This window comes from Hypomesus nipponensis, chromosome 17 (assembly GCF_054491055.1).
Source record: "Hypomesus nipponensis isolate SF chromosome 17, ASM5449105v1, whole genome shotgun sequence".
Taxonomy (NCBI): domain Eukaryota; kingdom Metazoa; phylum Chordata; class Actinopteri; order Osmeriformes; family Osmeridae; genus Hypomesus; species Hypomesus nipponensis.
The window spans coordinates 16,948,002-16,967,629 of record NC_140377.1 but is presented as its reverse complement, the minus strand read 5'-3'; the positions used below and the strand labels follow the sequence as shown (position 1 = coordinate 16,967,629).

The following is a 19,628-nucleotide window of genomic DNA, read 5'->3' as shown; positions in this document are numbered from 1 at the left end:
GTGCACATGTGATGTAGTACTCACACTTCTCCTTCTGGAGTGTACTTTGAGCCGGAGATGTCAAACTGACCCAGAGTGACAATGTCTCCATCAACTTTGTCAATGATGAACATCTGCAAGGACATTTAACAGTTACACCATGTAGAATTTTAGTAGAATGTGTTTTACATAGTAAAGTATGTGTGTCTGCTTTGTATCCAGTGTGAAAAACGGGGTGTGCAATGCTTTTAACCAAAGCGACTTCCAGGTGGGTTTGTGAACCTGAGACCTATTGATCTGCAGTCAAACGTTCTATCACTGAGCTTTACCCACCCCCGCTATCTGCCCTGCCCTGTGTCTATTACCCACCTTGGTAACACACATCTGGTTGGTGGTCAGTGTGCCAGTTTTGTCCGAGCAAATGACTGAGGTGCAGCCCAGGGTCTCGACGGAGGGCAAGCTTCTCACAATGGCATTCTTCTTGGCCATACGACGGGTACCCAGTGCCAGGCAAGTGGTGATGACAGCGGGCAGGCCTGAGGGATTGAGACGAGTGGCCAGTCCTTGATTATGGCAACATTATTTGTATGCTTGCTGCTTGCACTGAAGCCACTTGCAGCAGTCTCTCAAAGTGTGCTGTCCTTTGTAACAGATAACCATTTATGTACTCATCACTGTCTACTGTTTGGCCCTCTCTCAATCATAGACTTATATACAGTAGACACAGCGAGCCTGCTCTTTAAAGATGGCGTCCCCAATAATTTCTTTGGAAAGTCCTCAGTGGCATAGTGAGGCAAGAGAGAACAAAACGGACAGCGACATTTTTCCAGTTCAGGCTTGTTCGGTCTTGCGCAGAACAGTGGCTTGCCTTGCTCCTAGCTCCGAGACTCGTGTAGAGTCAGACAGTGGAGTCAGAAAACTTGCAGAATGGGGTACAAGTATTCCTTTGGTTTTTAGTAATATAAGCCTATTCTAGATTAAACCTATGTTCCACATTCGACTCAGACTCACCACATATACATTGTTCTTTTTGCTTCATGTTTTCAGTTTTTAGTAAGACTCCTTAAGTATTTTGTAGGGTTAAAGAAACTGTGCACTTGAATATCTGGCTTCTTCGTTGTTATAGTTCGGCAAAGAAAGCTAAGTTAAATAGGCCTACATATATTTACAGAAGACCATGTCAAGAATCTATAATGACGCCTTAACATGCCACAATAACATTAATTATATTAAAATAACGGAAATAAACTCTATAAACAACCGTCATGTATGTGCGCAATCATTTGGCTACAGCAGGGCAGGCAACTGTAGATTACCAAACCCTTTCTCCTTGTGCTCATTCATCTCAGGTAAATCAGTGTTCGGCAAATTTTCCCTTTTGTGCCTGTGCTCTGTTCGTACCCGCAAACACAGTTCCAGGAAACTTTTCTTAACGTGAGCAACTAAATGGGGTGCTAGTTTACCTATTTTGGTTTGGTTTCAAACGTAGCAACAACAATATTCTATGAAAAAGCTAATAGTATGAGCCAGGTTCGAGAATAGAACAAAAATGATTGGTGGAGAAAGTTTTGGATATGTTGACTGGAGTTAATTGAATAAAATCGACCGGACGAGTCGGGTACCTCATCAGAAATGCAATACCACCAACATCCACCGGGGCCTTTGCCTCAAGCTGAGGGGTGGGGGTCTGCTCTCAGTTGACCCAGAGCCATATTTTTTCTGTGGCTCTGAGTTGACCTATCGCAAAAGCCACGCCCCAAAACGGCTTTGACCAATCCTACCTTAGCTTCTAAGGGCTATTAATCAGACGGTTGCCGGTTTGATTCCCGGCAGTGAAAATTACGTTGTGTCCTTAGGCAAGGCACTTTACCATACTTGCCTCGGGGAATGTCCCTGTACTTACTGTAAGTCGCTCTGGATAAGAGCGTCTGCTACATGTAGATGTATTACTCCAAAAATAATGACTTACACTGACCTGTACAGTATGCTACTTATACAGGAGTTTACAGTAGTACCCGCAATACAAAGAAGCAACGCTTGACAGACTAACAACAGTAACTGAGGGGGGCATGGCTTACGCAAAAGGTCGATTAACATCGATTGATCTATTACTTTGTATTTATTCACAATGCCTTGTATACATTTGAGACCACTGACTTTCTAGGCCAGAAGCCATTAACTATTAACAGAATGTCAGCTACAACTCTGCAGATGTTCAAGAAATGGTTAGGGTCAGTTAATAGTAATTAGTTTAAAGCACAAATTTAGGAAAACCCACTTTAGAGTGGTAATGATTTGGACATCTTGACCAGCAAGGGCTTACCCTCAGGGATGGCAGCCACAGCCAGCGCTACGGCTATCTTGAAGTAATAGACAGCGCCACGTATCCAGGATCCTCCGTGGACGGGGTCGTTGAAGTGGCCAATGTTGATCATCCAGACGGCCACACAGATTAGGGAAATTACCTGGGAGAGGTAGAGGACATTTGTTTGATTTGTGTGAAATAGGTTTTTGATTTAGTCTTTTAGAACGAGTTATCTACATGTATATATCCTTCAGTAAATCAATTAATCCATCCCCCAGTCAGTTAAACAGTGATTTAGCATCTATCCATCCATCGATGCTGCCTGCCTGCCATTCATGAGGTCAATTAGCTAGCCAACCAGCCAATCAGTCAGTCAGCCAGTTGGTCTGATGCGAGGTCTGACCTTGGAGAGCTGCTCTCCAAACTCATCCAGTTTCTGCTGCAGGGGGGTCTTCTCCTGCTCCGTGGCAGCCATCTGGTCACGGATCTTGCCGATCTCTGTGGAGACACCAGTTGCCACGGCCACACCAATAGCCCTTCCGGAAGAAATGTTGGTGCCCTACATGTAGAGAACATGGGTAATTGAGAGGTGAAGAGAATGATTTTGACACATGAATTAGTTTTTGTCATTCATGTGCATTGGATATTTTTGACTTTCTTACTTGTAGGAAATACATTTCTTCACTGAAAATGCCTTGGAGTTTGAACAACCTAAACTGTATAATGTATTCTGATTCTGAACAGAAAATGAACTAGAATTAAAATAACTTTTAGTTATTGGCAAACTTTACATTAAGGTTGTATTAACTACATAGCAATACCTAAAGTAACAACATTGTATTTACTTAGCATTTCCAATGCAGTCACAATTTATTAGTCATGTAGTAGTCAAAGTAATGGTCCGCAACGGCCATAAGTAAATCATTGCGACATTTCTAACATACAATTTAGAACGAAGAGAACACAGTCAGTAGTGGCCTAATCTATTAAAGTAGGCACATGTTCCGCATTCTGACACTGCAGCCTCTGCACGGGTTGTACCATGTGAGGGAGTTCTCCCCTCCCAAATAGAGTTGGTTGGGTCCATAACCCGTCTTTTCCAAAACCTTTTCTCAGATATCCTACCGATAGCTGGGCCGGGCGGCCCTACCGTAACGATACGCGTCAGGGAGGGTGGATGGGAGCAGGGCCGGAGTGATGGCATCACTAGACAAGGTTTTACCAATTTGTAAAAAACGGCTGTTTTTTTTACATAAAGCTCAAAAAACTATTCTGCGCTTAAATAATGGCCAAAAATGTTTGCATTAAGTGTGGAAATCCCTATCTTGCATCACATCAAACCCATACGTCCTTGGTTTGGGCTTGAATGTTCACAACGTCTGGCTCCGTGCCTGATTAACATCGGATCGTTAAGCAGTCTCAAAACTTTAATTTTTTTCTTAGCGGAAACCATAATTAGCTAAATACAATATCCCTTAGAAAATCATGTGTGGCTAACAATTGTATGGCGCCAGGTCTGGGTAGGAGGCCTGTTTTTTCCAGGGATATACTATTTTGTTGGATGGTCCGCAAGTTTTTATTTATTGGCGAGGTGGTCCTTGGTCTGAAAAAGTTTGAGAAACACTGATGTAGTACAAGTTATGTCAGTAAACCTGTACCGCTAACACTTGATACCATTTAATTAAATAACAAGTCCTGCTAACCACCTATGTTGTTAGTATAGTTATGGCTATGTAGCTTAATTTAACCTTAATGTAAAATGTTGCCCAGTTATTAAGTGTTGGATACAGATAAATGCATTCAAGCATATGAAAGATGGGGGAGAATAAAGTATGAATAAATTGATCCAAAAAGTACAGAAAGGAGAGAAAAAGGAAAATAACTTCTTGTGAAGGAGAGGAAGAAAGGGGTCTACAGTAAATGAGAGAGAAAGGGTGGAAAGGAGTGATGGAGGGGTACACTTACAGAGAAGAGCATGTTCTTCTTGTCCTGGTTGACAGCCCTTGGGTCAGGCACAGCATCAGTGTGCTTGATCACACTGACAGACTCACCTGAAAGGCAGAGAGAGACAAAGAAATTGACAGAGAACGAGACAGAGAGAGGGAAGACAGAATAAGTGGAAAATGATAGAGACAGAGAATATGACAATGTAAAATTCTCCATCCAGCAGGAGACCAAAAGAAAGAGAAATATATTTCCAACAGAGGAAGGAAACAGGATTGTTTACATGTGTCTATTTTATTATTATTATTTTGTTTTTATTATATGATGCATTTGAATTGAATGATGAATTTGTCTTCACAGAGTCATATTACACTCACCAGTTAGGATGGACTGGTCAACACGCAGGGTTGTGGATTTGATAGAAATAAGTCTGATATCTGCAGGGACTTTGTCGCCAACTTAGAAAGAACACACATACATTCAATGTATCTTAAACAAGCCTACACCACATGTACAACCCCAATTCCCAAAAAGTTGGGACGCTGTGAAATGTAAACATAAATGCAATTATAAACTCATATGTCATTCACAATAGATCATTGAAAATATATTGAATGTTTAAACTTAGGAAATTCCCTTTTAAGGAAGAAATACATAGATTTTATGGCTGCAACACGTCTCAAAAAACGTGGGATGTGGGCAATAAAAGGCTGGAAAAATTAAGTGTTACTTGCTGGAGGAATATTTGCAACTAACTCGGTTAATTACAAAAGGGTCAGTAACATGATTGGGTATTAAAAGAGTATCTTAGAGAGGCAGAGTCTCTAAGAAGTAAAGATGGTCAGAGGTTCACCAATCTGCGAACACATCCATCTACATATTGAGGAACCATTTCAGAATAATGTTCCTCAACATTAAATTGGGAAAAGTTTTAAAATGTCATCATGTACAGTACACAATATTATAAAATAATTGTGAGAATCTGGAGAAATCTCTATGTGTAAGGGACAAGAGAGAAAATAAATATTGCATGCTTGTGATTCAGGCACTTCAGGCCCTACGTAAAAAAACAGGCATGATTCTGTAAGAAATCATCGCATGGGGTCAGAAACACCTCCAGAACTCATTGTCTGTGAACACAGTTTGCTGTGCCACCCACAAATGCAGGTTAAAGCTGTATCATGCAAAGAAGAAGCCATATGTGAACATGATCCAGACACACTGACATATTCTCTTGGCTAAAGCTCATTTAAAATGGACTGAGGCAAAGTGGGAAAATTGTACTGTTGTCAAACTAATTCAAATTTGAAATAATTTTAGGAAACCATGGACTCTGTGTCCTCTGGACTAAAGAGGAGAGGGACCATCTGTATTGTTATCAGCGCTCAGTTCAAAAGCCTGCATTTCTGATGGTATGCGGGTGCATTAGTGCCTAAAGAATGGGCAGCTTGCACATCTAGAAAGGCACTATCAATGCTGAAAGGTATATACAGGTTTTAGAGCTGCCATCAAATTCAAAATGACCGTATTTTTTCCTTAAATTGTACATTTAATCAGTTTAAACATTTGATATATGTTCTATGTTCTATAGTGAATAACATATGGCTTTATGAAATTTCCAAATAATTGTATTCAGTTTTTTATTTTATTTTACACAACGTCTCAACTCTTTTGGAATTGGGGTTGTAGGTACACACAAAATGTATTTGCATAATAGTAGGTTTGCAATTTAGAAGTGCACACACATATTCAGGGCTAGTTTGATAATGACACTATTGTGTTAAAACATTTGCATTTGAAGGAAAAGGAAAATTCTGTAATGCTATTTGGATGTTTGGGCTATAGTACACCTCTTCACCAGAAAGAGACAGAGAAGATGGAAAAACAGACAAAGGCAGATTGTCACCCTGCCTGACTGGTTTGAGTGGAAATGTGTCATTAAAGCTGAAACCCCAGGCAGAATAAAAGAGGGATGAGGGAAAGGGGAGGGGTCAGAGACATTGGGAAAACATTGACATGAAAATAATAGATGTTTGGTGCAGAGAGAAGTGCAAGAGACATGAAACATTTGTCTTGCCTCAGGAGATTTACTGAACACTTGAAGTGAGTGGTCAAATGATCCCTGCATCTTCAGACAAGGACTCTGTTACAGACACCTAATGGTCGATAGATGGCGCTTCTTGGACGGAGCAAAGGCACGATCAGAAATTGAACATGCCTTCGTCAATCTGTCATTCATTTCTGTGTTGTTGGTCTGTGATTATTTCATTTGAGCATTTGTTGTCTAGTTCTTCAATTATTCAGCAAAATGTTATTTATTGGCTAAAGGATGTCAAACCTGTTGCAGGTTAGACTGCAGTTGGTCTATAGTAGCCCGACATTATTAACATTTTATAGTCGGCTGACAAGATTGCATTGTTGTCCCCAGTCAAAAGTACAAACACACAGGCCCCCCTATTTTGACGATCTGAAACGCAAGTATCAAAACGCAAAGCGCAAGTAACTTTGTGGGCGTGACTTCAGCTTGGTTGTTATTTTGCCGGCAGGATAAATGACTTTGCGCCTGGCGCAAATCTAAAAAGGGTTGGTCTGAAGTAGCTACATTACTAATGGGTGTGGTTTGGGCGTAACGTGCAATAAACCAATTAGAGCATCATCTCACATTCCCTTTAAGAGCAGCGCTTGTTCCATAGCGAATTGCTATTATAACGGCGGATTTGCCAGACGCACGCCAGAGGTTCACAGCCGAGGAGATCGACGTTGTCGTCAGGGCCATAAAAGATAGAGAAGTGACATTGTATGAGAAAGGCAGAGCAGTTTTCTCATTGCACTAAATTGCCCACTCATGCTACTCATTCAAATTATTATTCTTATTTTTACATATATTTAATTTTTTTAAATTGTTATATTTTAAAATTGTTTAGTTCTTAGAATTAGTTTAAGTAATGTACTTAATTTATACCAGCATATGTTTATTGTTTGCACCTTCCTACCACAGCAAATCGCGTATTTGTGTAACATAAGCTTTATGGCGAATAAACCGATTTCTGATTCTGATGGGCATGGGAGAAGAAACCTAACCAAATTAGCTTCGGTTAAACAGTCATGGGAGGAAATTGCTACCATTGTTACAAATGAAGTTCACATACATAGAAATTTCTTATGAAAATATTTTTATAATCATTGAAGAAATGTAACACGCCATAAATCAAAACAAAGTAACTTGACTTCGCAGAAAGAAGACCCTGGCCTCGCCAGCAGTGCACACGGACCAAGCTTGCGGCCTTAAAATAGCATCTGAATATTACGCCATTGACTTTAAACCACGTTTTTCCCGGTCAGTGGCGGAATTGTTTTTCGGAAACTGCAAAATAGCACCAGGGAACGTTTGCGCCGGAACACGCCTCCTTTTTCGCTGAACCACCCACGGGAGCGCAAAGGCATTTCGACGTGCGTCTGTGGAGGGAAAAGTCGGCTTTGCGTCGAGTGCAAACTAAGAATGACACTTGCGTCGTTGACTAAGTCAATTGCGCTGGGTGCAAGATAGGGCCCAGGGACATCAGAAACATTCAATGGTCTAATTAGATCCAGTTATACTGGCAAACATGTAATGTTCTTCATTTATTGTCAGGACATGAGTAGGCGGCTGCATATATGAAAAAACAAACACCTAACCCTAAAATTCTAACAAAAGGTTTCTCAGCTGTTTTTTGTAGTATTAGTTGTCCTAAATAACATACAAAAAGTTTACCAAAGTTTGACCACTAGAAAGGTGTAATTTTCAAGATGGCTCCAAGATGGGCTGGAAGCCCTCAAAATATCTTAACTACTTCATTATTTGACCTAGCCAAGTAATCTTGGTGTCAAACCCCATGTTTTCTGGGTCTATGAATCCATTGGACTGACATGATTACATACTTACAGAATACATGATTTTGTGAGATTACTGTAATGTTTTATCTTTGTTTGGGGTGAACCAGAGATGTAATCGATTTAGCCTATGTCCTGTAACTCCTACTCAGTTCGTGTTATTGGACACTTGCTAAAACATAGACTTGACATTCAATGTAAAAGTTGAATGTCAAGGTTCCTGATCATGTCACTGGAAGATGTAGTGAGCTATGAGCTAATTTCCTGCAGCCCTGTTCGAAGGAAAGGAAATCTTCCATATAGCCGACAAGCCCCAACTAGCGCAGGCAGTCACTGAGTTCTCAAGCAGGCAATCTAACAAAACTGTCCTGGATTCCATCCCACAAACTGAGCGTTATGTCCTTGACGGTGGCTCCCTGGTTCACCGCTTGGCATGGGAAAAGGGTGACAGTTACGGTGCCATTGCACAGTCATATGCAGACTTTACCATAGGCCATTATGGTAAAGTAACAGTTGTTTTTGAAGTTATAGCGAAGGTCCTTCCATCAAAGACAATACGCATCAGAGACGTAGTGACAACACTCACCCAATCGTTAACTTCAATGCAGAGACTGAGCTTGTGGGAAGAAAGGATAATTTCCTTTCCAGATCTTGCAACAAACAAGGACTTATCAATCTTCTGACCGAGGAGCTGGAGAATAAGGGCTGCACTGTTATCAATGCATCAGATGATGTTGACATGGACATTGTCAAAGCTGCAGTCAAGGCCTCAGAACATCAGCCCACAACCTTGGTAGGGGAGGATACAGACTTATTCCTCTCCTCTACTACCTCTACAAAGCTACTAAAGTGTACAACATCAGTGAGATGAAACACGTCCTGGGTAGTGACTTGTGTTCCCAGTTGCTGTTTATTCACACCTGATACAACTTCACACATTTTTTGTGTTGGCAAACAGACAGCATTCAATAAACTTTTGAATGGTGAATCAACTATCCAGTCCTGTGCATGCAAATGTGTTTCTGCTCACACATCAAGCAAGGAATGTCATAGAGGACCATGGGACCAAGGCAATGGCAGTGTTTTTTGGCGGAAAAAGTACCGATTCACTTGCCTCTTTGCGCTACAACCTTTTTAGCAAGAAAATCATTACCACCAAATAATAAGTTACCCCAGAACATCTGCCTCCAACTAAGTCCTCAACCAAATACCACTGCCAAACAGTTTACTTCCAGATCATGGTGTGGATTGGAAAGGTGGCACCCCTGTTTTGACTTATTTTACAGTACCACACAGTTTTTATGAATTTATTCTTTACTTGAATCAAAAGAATGGTTATGAATGACAGAAACCACCAACACAGGGCAAAACAATATGAGAAAGGAGAAATATGCAATAACTTGAGGGAAATTGTACTTACTTTCTCATAAATATGCTTATAACCAATTGCTTTAATATATAAATATATATATATGCTCATTAGAATATTACATGGCCAAAACATGTATCAAGCACCAGTATTCCTGTTTTAGGAGGAATACAAAGGAGAAATTGTCATTTTAAGGACCTGATGGCCGCCATTTTGAAAATTGGGCTTTTCTTGGAGTCAAACTTTGGTAAACTTTTAGGATATTTTTAAGTACATATGATACTACTGTAAACCACTGAGAAACCTTTTGTTAGATTTTTGGGGGGGTTAATCCATATTTGCAGCTGACTAGAGAGCCATGTGTAATTTGTTTGGAAATTCTAGGCTATATTCTTACTTGATGTTAGCCAACATGTTGTTGATGATGATGTTTAGCCTAAGTTTGAATATCGATATCCCATCCCCTCCTTCTGATGATCAATCTCGTAGTGAATCAATGCAATTGGTCTCAACAGTTCCTAAGCAGTTCTTTTAAACAACGTCAACATTCCAATTATTCAATTCTGATAGGCCTACTAACAGCTCAAGAATACATTTAATTTAGCTTATTGTTACGTTAATGCACTCTTTGTACAAAACATGGACATTCATTGCAGCCAGATGTAGGCTAAGAGGTTGTAAAATGCTCATTTACTCATTTATACCTCTCAATATTTCAGACATGCTATTGTAAGATATTTCATTGAGTGGGCTGTTTTTATTTTGTGTATTTTAGGCAGAAATTAGAAAAGGGGGACTTTGATTTTAAAGGAGTAAGATGTGTGCAAAGAGAGTGGAGACAATAAAATGTGGCCGGCTGAATTGAGGAATCACGGAGCCCTGTAGGCAGAAATCCCGGGGGGGGGGGGGGGGGGGGGGGTTGTAGTAGGGGTGTACATAATTGGGGTGTGCTTGCACAAACCATTGTAATCTCACATATATATTTATTTATTATTGTGAGAATGCTGTTAAGCATTCTCGCTATTGTTTTCCTGTTTCTCTTTCTTATTATTATTATTCCATATTCTTAGTTCTTCCGCCGTTTTTTGGCCTTTAACTAGTCCTGCATACTTTCACCGATTCCTACAATTTTGGTATCAAAATGTTCAGCTCCTTCAGGAGATGATGGCTATGACTTTTGGTATTTCTGACTTTTATACTTTTTAGACAATTAAGGTTTTTGTGCAAATTATTCTCCCTTTAAAAGTAATGGTAAATCTTTTCAAATCATTAAAAAGCTTCCTCCTCTTTCAAACTTAATCAGTTCAGCATACTTTCAGATAGAGACACCATTCAACCTTTAAAATGTTCACAAGACATTCAGCTTATAACTTTCTACTATATGTTCACTATTTTCAACTTTTTCAGCACGGTCAGCCATCCCCATTCAGGTTTTCAGCATTCTCACTGCTGTTTCGCAGAAACAGCCTTTTCTAGTTATTTATTTTTGCCCCCCTAAGGCTCAGTCAATATTTGGACGACATACACAACGTTGATGTCAAAAGGTTTGTCTTGCTAGCGATTGAGTTGCTTGTATTTTGATTTACGTTCTGTTGCACAGTTTAGGAGGTTACAACGTTTTTGTGGGGACAAAGTGCCTTTTGTCGACGAAGGGTAACCTGTGCTAGCTACGTCAGCACGTCAACACACGTTAGCAACGACGCATGGATACGTGATACAGACTTTCTAGCTCGCAAATTGGAGCTTGGATTACGAGTGAAAAATACCCCCCCCAAAAAAAATCACAACCATTTGGCTTTGTAGAGAAAGCGATTTCGAGTGGAACTTCAATCTCGCATTTTTGATTTAGGTCGGGACAGTATGTCAAATTTGAGCTAGTGCAGGTCGCCCATGAGACCGCCTCTAGCAACGACGCATGGTTACAACGTGATAGACTTTCTAGCTTGCAAATTGGAGCTTGGATTACGAGTGAAAAATACCACCCCCAAAAAATCACAACCATTTGGCTTTGTAGAGAAAGCGATTTTGAGTGGAACTGCAATCTCGCATTTTTGATTTAGGTCGGGACAGTCTTTCAAATTTGAGCGAGTGCAGGTCGCCCGTGAGACCGCCTCCTCTTTTAGGCAGCAGCCATGCTCGAAAGCGTCATAGTAGTATTTAATAATAGTATTTGTAGCTAATTTTATAGTTCAATTTTACACGATAAAACAGAAAGAGGGAAATGTTATGACGACATGACTATTGTGAAAACAGCCAGGTGGTGAGATTTTAATATAGGTTGCTGTAAAAACGTTGATTTGTTTGCTACGTAAGAGCCTGTCAGCCTCCGTTGACGATTGCAGAAGCAATGTTGTCAACAGTGTTGACCTGTCGATCTGCGTCTGGTGAGTACTTTCTTAATTTCGTACCAGGGTCAATTCTACATCTAAATGGACAGCAGTGTTTTAAAGATATGGCGATTGCGAATACAGCCAGCGGGTCAGCATAGTTTGTTGTGTAAAACTTGGAATTTGAGTGAGACTGCGTCTTGTTTTGACGTTAGCCACATAGTCACAGACTCGGCTAGCCCACTGGCAGTTTAGTAGGCTACAGTCCTGTTTTCAATGCCACAGCTATGGCTAAACTTTATTATGTCTTATTACACGGCTGTTCTTAATACTGTAGAATGCTCCATTCACTTGAATGGGGCTTCCCAACATTCTGCGGTGAACAATTTTCTCATATTGACCGATGCATATTTGACTGCTGTCAAGGGAAGTGGCCTTTTTGCCTCGGATTCACGTCTTTCGTAGCATTCCGCAAGTAGTCCGGTAACTTTTCAACCCCAGCGTACTCTGTTGCTTAGCGACGTCAGCTGATTTGAAGCCTAAAGAATGTTCAAAGTCTATGAAGTTCAACGTCTTTGGCGAACTATTTCTCTGCTGATCAACAATACGAATGGTAACAAATACATTGTAAAAAGACACACTGTGTTAAGTTGATTTTGTTGGCAAGTAGCCGTGTAATAAGCGGGATAATGTATAGAACGCCGGTCATTATCGGGGAAATAAGCCCCTTCATGGCGAAACAACTGGCGAAAACTCCGCTTCGCGTCGTGCTTAACAACTCCCCTTACCTGTTCTAAAATCAGCGCAAACCATGGCCTCTTGGGGCTTATTGCTTTTATATATCCTAGACTGTTGCCCTTGTTGGTTAGTGGTAGCTGATTTAAACTGTTGTATTCTATTTTAGTTAATCCTATTTTTATTGCTTTCCTACAGGTACACTTGCACTTAGAGATTCATGTTGTGTAATTGTAACTTGCTTAACTACATGCTCTTATGGTTTCTTCCCTTTAGCACTTATTTTTTGGTTTTTCACAATGTGTACTTCTTGTTTTTGGCTACCAGCAATGCTTTGGGGCTATCTTGTTGTTATTATCAGTGACCTATGCACTTTTTAAAGCTCTCTCTTGGAAGTCGCTTTGGATAAAAGCGTTTGCTAAATGTAAATGTTATCCCCTACAAAAGAAACGTTCTAATTTCCTGCGCTTTCAAACAATCAGTGGAGTGTGGATAGCAACGGCAGCTAGCTTGCCTCTAGCAAACTGCTTTTGAATTAGCCATGTCATTGCTTGCTTTAAAATAACATTATTATATTTACGTTGATACATTAAGATGCTTTTATGAATCAATATGTCCTACCACTTGAGAAACACTGTCCTACACATAATTAGACAAATGCAATATTAGACATCCCATGCCTACAACCTCATAACCAGGTGCAACAGGTGTCTCAAGAGGATTAAGGAGTTGAAGAAGCAGATGCTGTGTCTTCCTCTTGTTGCACAACCAACAAGTTGTTAATATCTGAATACAATTTACTAAATTACCTACTGAGGGATACCATCTGAGTGATACATGTAATTAAAAAAAAAATAATATCAAGGGAACACAATGGTCAGAACTGCAGTCATACACTTAAATGCTTTTTAAAATATGTAAACACCAGGAGACTATGGGTTTCTGGGGCAGCCGCAAGCACACCCTCACAATTTCCCCAGAAATTGTACCCTCTCTAGTATTAATAAGATACATTTAAGATATTACAACGTAGGATATGTGTTACAGCAGTAATTTTGGTGTCCCCCTCAGGAATTGTTCATGAGAAAATGTCATATAATTATCCCCCCCAAAATTGATAGCAGATTTTCGCCACTGGTCTGTCCATGTCTCTAATTATTATTATGTTTAACCTCTTAACAAAACATATTAGTATTTTTTTATTAAAATTATTGTTCCAGCTATGTCATGACATAATAACTGCACTTACCAGTCAACACACAAATGCCCATGTGAAGCTAATGCACTTCATAGAATTCACTTAAATTTTTTCATAATTTTGCACTTAATTATAGACATATAAACTGTACATATTTTGCTGAACATATTGTATTTAGGCTGTGTAAATTTTGTCTGAATGACAGACTTGTGCATGGGAATGCTTGCAACATTTGCTGATAGAAAGGAGAATTGCAGCCTTGAAAGGCCGGGGAAACAATTGCAGAGACATGAGCAAAATAGCCTTAAATTAGCTTTCCCCGGTGTGATTTTCAAAATGTAAAAATACTGGGTGATAAAACAGACATATCTAGGAAATATACATTTATATAAATAGGCTACAAGTCAATAATTAAACAGCAGCAAACATGTAAACAATACAAGTGTCTTGAATGAAGGCAATGAAGCTATAGGTAATGCTATCTACACACCGGAAACTGTAACGCATCCGGACGAGAAACTTTTTTCGAGATAGTGTCCTTTTTTTTCACAGGTTCCTTCAGGGGCTACGTATTAATCACTTCCTATAAGTCTTTCTATTTTCAACATTGTCACACACACAAAAATGACTACAAACTGATATATCCCTTTCTCCTCCACCCTGTGTGTCTCTCTCTGTCTCTGTCACACACAGACTGCTGTGCTTCCTGTGTCATGGGCTACTGAGTTACAGGAAACTCATTCAACCAACCAAAGGACAGAAAGGGTTGTTATAACAATTCTGTTGGCTCTTAATTAGGGGCTTCCCGTTACACTGAGCCATGATTAAGCATCTAAGCATATCCCACTGCCTTTGGAACAAAAAGGAGGCCCTATGTCACCTACAAATACACAAATGTAAACAAAAAATATATAAATGGATTTGGCAGGAGAGTTGTCATACTCTCCTAAGAGCCAGGTCAATCCCTCTCCATCTGGCTCACAGCAGAACTCGCAGACCAGTAAGTAGTCACAGTGTAGACATGCAAACTGTGAAGAGGATCAACTGGAAGAGTGCAAGTGTTCATTGTGAAGGTACCATTGCCAAGGAATGTTCATGGACCTTATTCTAGGAAACTCACCGGACACTTCAACAACATCACCAGGAACCATCTCTCTGGCCTTGATCCTCTGCACGCTCTTCCGGTCCGCCCGGTAAACCTTCCCCATCTCAGGCTCATACTCCTTCAGAGCCTCAATGGCGCTCTCTGCATTGCGCTCCTGTCAGGGCAACAACCCCACCAAAACCTTAGCTTCTCTTAGGTACCATTTAATCTGTTTCAATTTTCTAAACACAAATCTGTCATTAAAGCAGACAGTTTATGGATCTAACACTAATGTTTCCTCTTGGAACAGTTCCAGACTTGAATTGTCAAAGATAAACAGGGAAACAATAATCTCCAGGGGTTTTGTCCACCCTCAACCTCCCCCAAAGTGTAAAGTGTCACTCCTGCCACTTATAGCTCTCACACAGACACACAGGCACACACAGACACCACCTCACCTTTCCCAAACAGACACACACTAGTGGGCGATGTGTGAATCCTCATGCATAGTTTCCAAATGACCACCACAAGGCCAATATCCCCCCACCCCACCAGCACACTCCTCAAACCTGCCCCCCACTACCACCCCACACATCTCTTTGATTGTCTGTAACCTGATCAGCCCACTGTATTTTTACCATGGACCACAATGTGGGCCTAAAAGATGGGTCTACATTTTTGCCCCTGCCGGCGGGCCTTCATGGAAATGCATGCCTCTCCTCCTCCTCCTGCAGACCCCCACCACTCCTGGGCTTAACATTTCACCTTTCACCTGTCCCTGACATAATACCAATCATTCCGTGCCCTGTGTCCTACAGAACAAAGATTCTGACCCTAAGCAGGCATTGTGCGTGTGTGATTTATGGTGTGTGTGTCCTCTAACTGACCTGCCACACTCCAACCACGGCATTGGCAATGAGGATGAGAAGGATGACCAAGGGTTCCACAAATGCAGTGACAGTCTCTTCACCTTCTTCAAACAAAGCTAGCACCTGAGTGACAAAGAGAAAAAGAACAAAACCAAGAGTCAGGGAGACAGAATGGAGGTTTACTTGGTGATACTGAACACCCTGGATCTAACTCTTGCAATAGCTCTTAGCCACCACAATATCGGACAAGAAGGACAAATGCTTATGACCAAGCCACCCTATGGGCTGCGATTGTATTTGTGTGTACAGATCCATCAGTGCACCTGTGTAAGTGTGTATATGTTCTTGTGTGTCTCAGTCACGTGTTATCAACACTTTAATTTAGGAAAGGGCCGTGTTGTCATGAACACAGATCAGTTCTGATTCATTGAAGCATAGCACAGACAGTCTTACCCACAGACATAAGCTCTCCATGGGTAACTCATACATCTACTCACCTATCAGTTTATACCTCATAATCCCATTTCAAGAAAGGCTCCCAACCTACTATTGTCTTCCTTAACAGTTTCCTATTTTGTCTCAGTAAATCCTTCAACATCTCTTATCTTTTTCCTTTTCTTTGTTTAGTCAGAAGATGCACTCCAAGTCAAGGTTTGTTTTTCGTAATTTACATTGTATGTAGTTCAATCTTACAGTAATTCTATAATAATATCTTGTCTTGCAGTCAAAACAAAATGCCTAAACAAAAGAATACTTTGTGAAGCAGGTTTTATGCAGCCCCTTTCACAACCATATGTCTCTCATTCGAGTCCTCTCATTTGTCTTTGCGACAAACAATGACATTGTGCAACCCTATTCCTCCCCTCCTCTTTTGTTCTTCTCCCTCGTTCCTTCCATCCCTGACCTTTGTCCAAGGATACAATATCTCTTAGCTTGGCTTGAGACTGCGCCCCTCCCATCATGTACACACACAAACACAGGCACAAAGACTCTAACACAAACTAATGCACACATACATACACACACACCAGCCCTTCTAAGGCCATAATGACAGCTGGCCATGGAGGAAAGCTTGTAGAGGAGGGGGATTAAGACCTTGTGTATACCCTCACTACCCCAAAACAGCTTTAAAGAGAAGTAGACAGAGAGAACACAGAGAGAGGTGACAGGAAGAGAGGAGAGACAGAGGACAACAGCTATATAAAATATGGGGTGGAAGGATTCCTTGGATGGGTCAGGGTGAGAGCATTTATTCAGAATGAAACCTGACCCCAATACTCAACACAAGTGTTTGAGTGCCAAACAAATGCAGAACATAGCGGGCCTTTGTGTGTGTTTGTGTGTTGATACTGTATGGGTTAGTGAGAATTTGCGCACGTGTGTTTGTGTGCATGTTTGAGAGAGAATGTGTGTTTGTGTGTGTGTGTGAGAGAGAGATACATACACACTGCTTACACATTTCAGTGTAAAAAACTATCCTCAGTACCTGACTTTTTTATTAGCTAGTCTCAGCCAGGACCAAGACATCAAGAACCAACTGAATGGGTATAGTGATGATTTGATGAACTAAGTTCATGTAGCAACTAGTGCAGATTGTACTCACAAAAGAGATGCAGGCAGCCAGAAGCAGGATCCTAACCAACAGATCTTCAAACTGCTCCACTACCAACTCCCAGATGGTTTTACCTGAGATCAAAACGGCAAGGGGGAAATCACAAATTAAGGAAAATAGTAGTGGAAAGTGTGTGTGTGTTTGTGTGTGCATGAATGTACTGTATGTTTGTATGTATTACAAGTGACACTTCTCTTGTCTATAATTTTTCTAGAATTACACAAAAAGGGATATTGGGTACTCTGTCCATGACTTGTCTATTACATGTGAGTAGGCAAGGTAATATTCAGGCCAAATATGCACAACATCCAATAATTCATAAAAGTTAGTAGGCGGACAAGTGTCACTGGATGACTCGAGACAAGGACATTGTGTGATTGACAGGCTGTAAGTAAGTAAACAGAGTGATAGAAATAGAAGAGTGGACAGATGAACAGATGAACTCACCCTCCTCTGCTGGCAGCTCTGTGAGTGATACAAGATAGAAAAGATTGTTAGCAGTACATTGCAACTAGTAGCTCAACTTAAAGGTTGGCACTGCTCCTATGTTCCAAGGGATTTCGAAATTTAAATTATGCATGAACACTAATATCGGCCATGTTCCAATGTACAGGATTTAGGTTAGAAAGAAACACTGCTGCAGGGTTTCCACAGCTTGATGTTGATAGAAGGTAAATTATAGTAAAATAAAAAATGTAATAGACAGTATTCATACAATTGTTTATGTTGGAATTACCGTGGCATATTAATTATTGTGTAGTTACCCAGGTTTAAAAATGGTGCAGTATGGAAATCATTTTAATAATTCTAAATTAATCAAACAGTCTTTGTATCAGCAACCAATTGTCCTAATTTCAGACTAACCAGCATACTGTAGTCCTAGAAAGCAATAAATCAATTATTCCTTGCTCATGTGTATTTATATATTATATCTGATCCTGCTGCCATCTGACTCAAAGTGAGTTGTGTTCTGTCTACTCTACTGTTACATCCAGTTGTAGTTGAACATGTAGTGACACACTGCATTCAATTCTAGTTCAGTGATAACATTTACATGAAACATTTAATTCAAAGTGTTTCTCAAAAAAAATCTCTGCCATCATGCTTTTATAGTGATGCTTTTATTAAATTCTCAAACTGCAAAAATCATAAGCCTCTCCAGCATCACTGGCACTTATGACCTTGGAATGAAGACCATGGTGACCCCTGCACCAGCAGGATGTCAAGTTCAACAGATTTCAGGCACTAAAGTAGTGTTCAGACAACAGCCAATCATAAGAAAACCATCCAGTCAGATTTATTTTCCACTATGCTTCCTGGTCGTCTCTGTCTCTGTCTGTTTCTCTTCCTCTCTCTGTTGCTCTTTTTTCTTTTTGTCCCACTCATGCCCCTACATATATTCCCCTTCTCATCCTCTGATCCGGATACCCTATCAACATCCCCTCATATATCCCATGGTCTCTTGATTTGTCCATCCACCAATAGTTTTGCCTCACCGTTAGGGCCATATTTGGCAAGGTTCTTCTTAAACTGCTCAGATGTGAGGCCGGTGTTCTCACACACTCCAAAGAATTCTAGAACCTCATCTGGCTCTTTCATGTGTGCATTCTCCATCCTTGGTGAAAAGAAGAGGCTTCAGAGAAGAGGAAACAAAAGACAGAGAACATAAATACCATGTCTTTACCTACAGGGTCGTCAGACTTCAGTAATCTGTAGATCTTTCCAGGTGACCATGTGACTGTAGAAAGCTGCCTGAATAAATTATTACCCACCACTTTGTAGAGGAAGTGTGGGATTGGAATTGAAGATGGCAAGCCCCCTCTTTCTCTCTTTTGCTCGTTCTGTGCCCACTGTGCTAGCTCTCTCCTCTCTGGCAAACTGGAGTGCAGGACTGACAGAAAGTGCAACCTGGCAAAGGCCCTTGAAAAGTTTTATACAGATGGGTAAACTGTCCCATTGGTGCTTACCATGTGCCCTGGACCCTATTGGCTAAGGGGGTCAGGCAAAGATGGGCAGAAGGGGGGAGAGATTAGGAGGGTGGGGGTTGTCGCTTGTGTGGAGGGGGTGGGTGGTGTTGTCGCTCATGTGGAGGCATTGAACAACAACTGTAGAGAGGTGTACTCAGTGAGGCTGAGAATAAGGTCTGCATCTGGAACATACACGCCTGATCAGTAGAATAGGGATTGGGAGTGTGGTCTCTAAACGTCATGTCATGGATATTGCCGACCCTAGAAAATTATATGTGTATTATATTACACAAATCTAAAATAATTTCAATTATTTAGGACATCCATTGATTCAATGAAATTTAAATCCTACTGCCTCAAACTGAATCA

General features: G+C 40.7%; 1 protein-coding gene across 1 annotated transcript in view; it reads right to left on the bottom strand.

Moving 5' to 3' along the window:
• atp2a1 (ATPase sarcoplasmic/endoplasmic reticulum Ca2+ transporting 1) overlaps positions 1-19,196 on the bottom strand; it is a 53,823-nt gene extending 34,627 nt beyond the window's left edge. The window contains exons 1-12 of the mRNA XM_084678605.1: positions 19,065-19,196; positions 18,789-18,925; positions 17,740-17,757; positions 17,284-17,366; positions 15,699-15,803; positions 14,848-14,986; positions 4,606-4,686; positions 4,250-4,335; positions 2,688-2,843; positions 2,303-2,444; positions 349-515; positions 25-113 (exon numbers count right to left, since the gene is read on the bottom strand). Of these exons, the coding sequence (XP_084534731.1) occupies positions 25-113; positions 349-515; positions 2,303-2,444; positions 2,688-2,843; positions 4,250-4,335; positions 4,606-4,686; positions 14,848-14,986; positions 15,699-15,803; positions 17,284-17,366; positions 17,740-17,757; positions 18,789-18,906 (1,184 nt within the window). The 5' untranslated portion in view covers positions 18,907-18,925; positions 19,065-19,196. The remainder of the gene's footprint in view (positions 1-24; positions 114-348; positions 516-2,302; positions 2,445-2,687; positions 2,844-4,249; positions 4,336-4,605; positions 4,687-14,847; positions 14,987-15,698; positions 15,804-17,283; positions 17,367-17,739; positions 17,758-18,788; positions 18,926-19,064) is intronic.
• Positions 19,197-19,628: the final 432 nt, after the last annotated feature.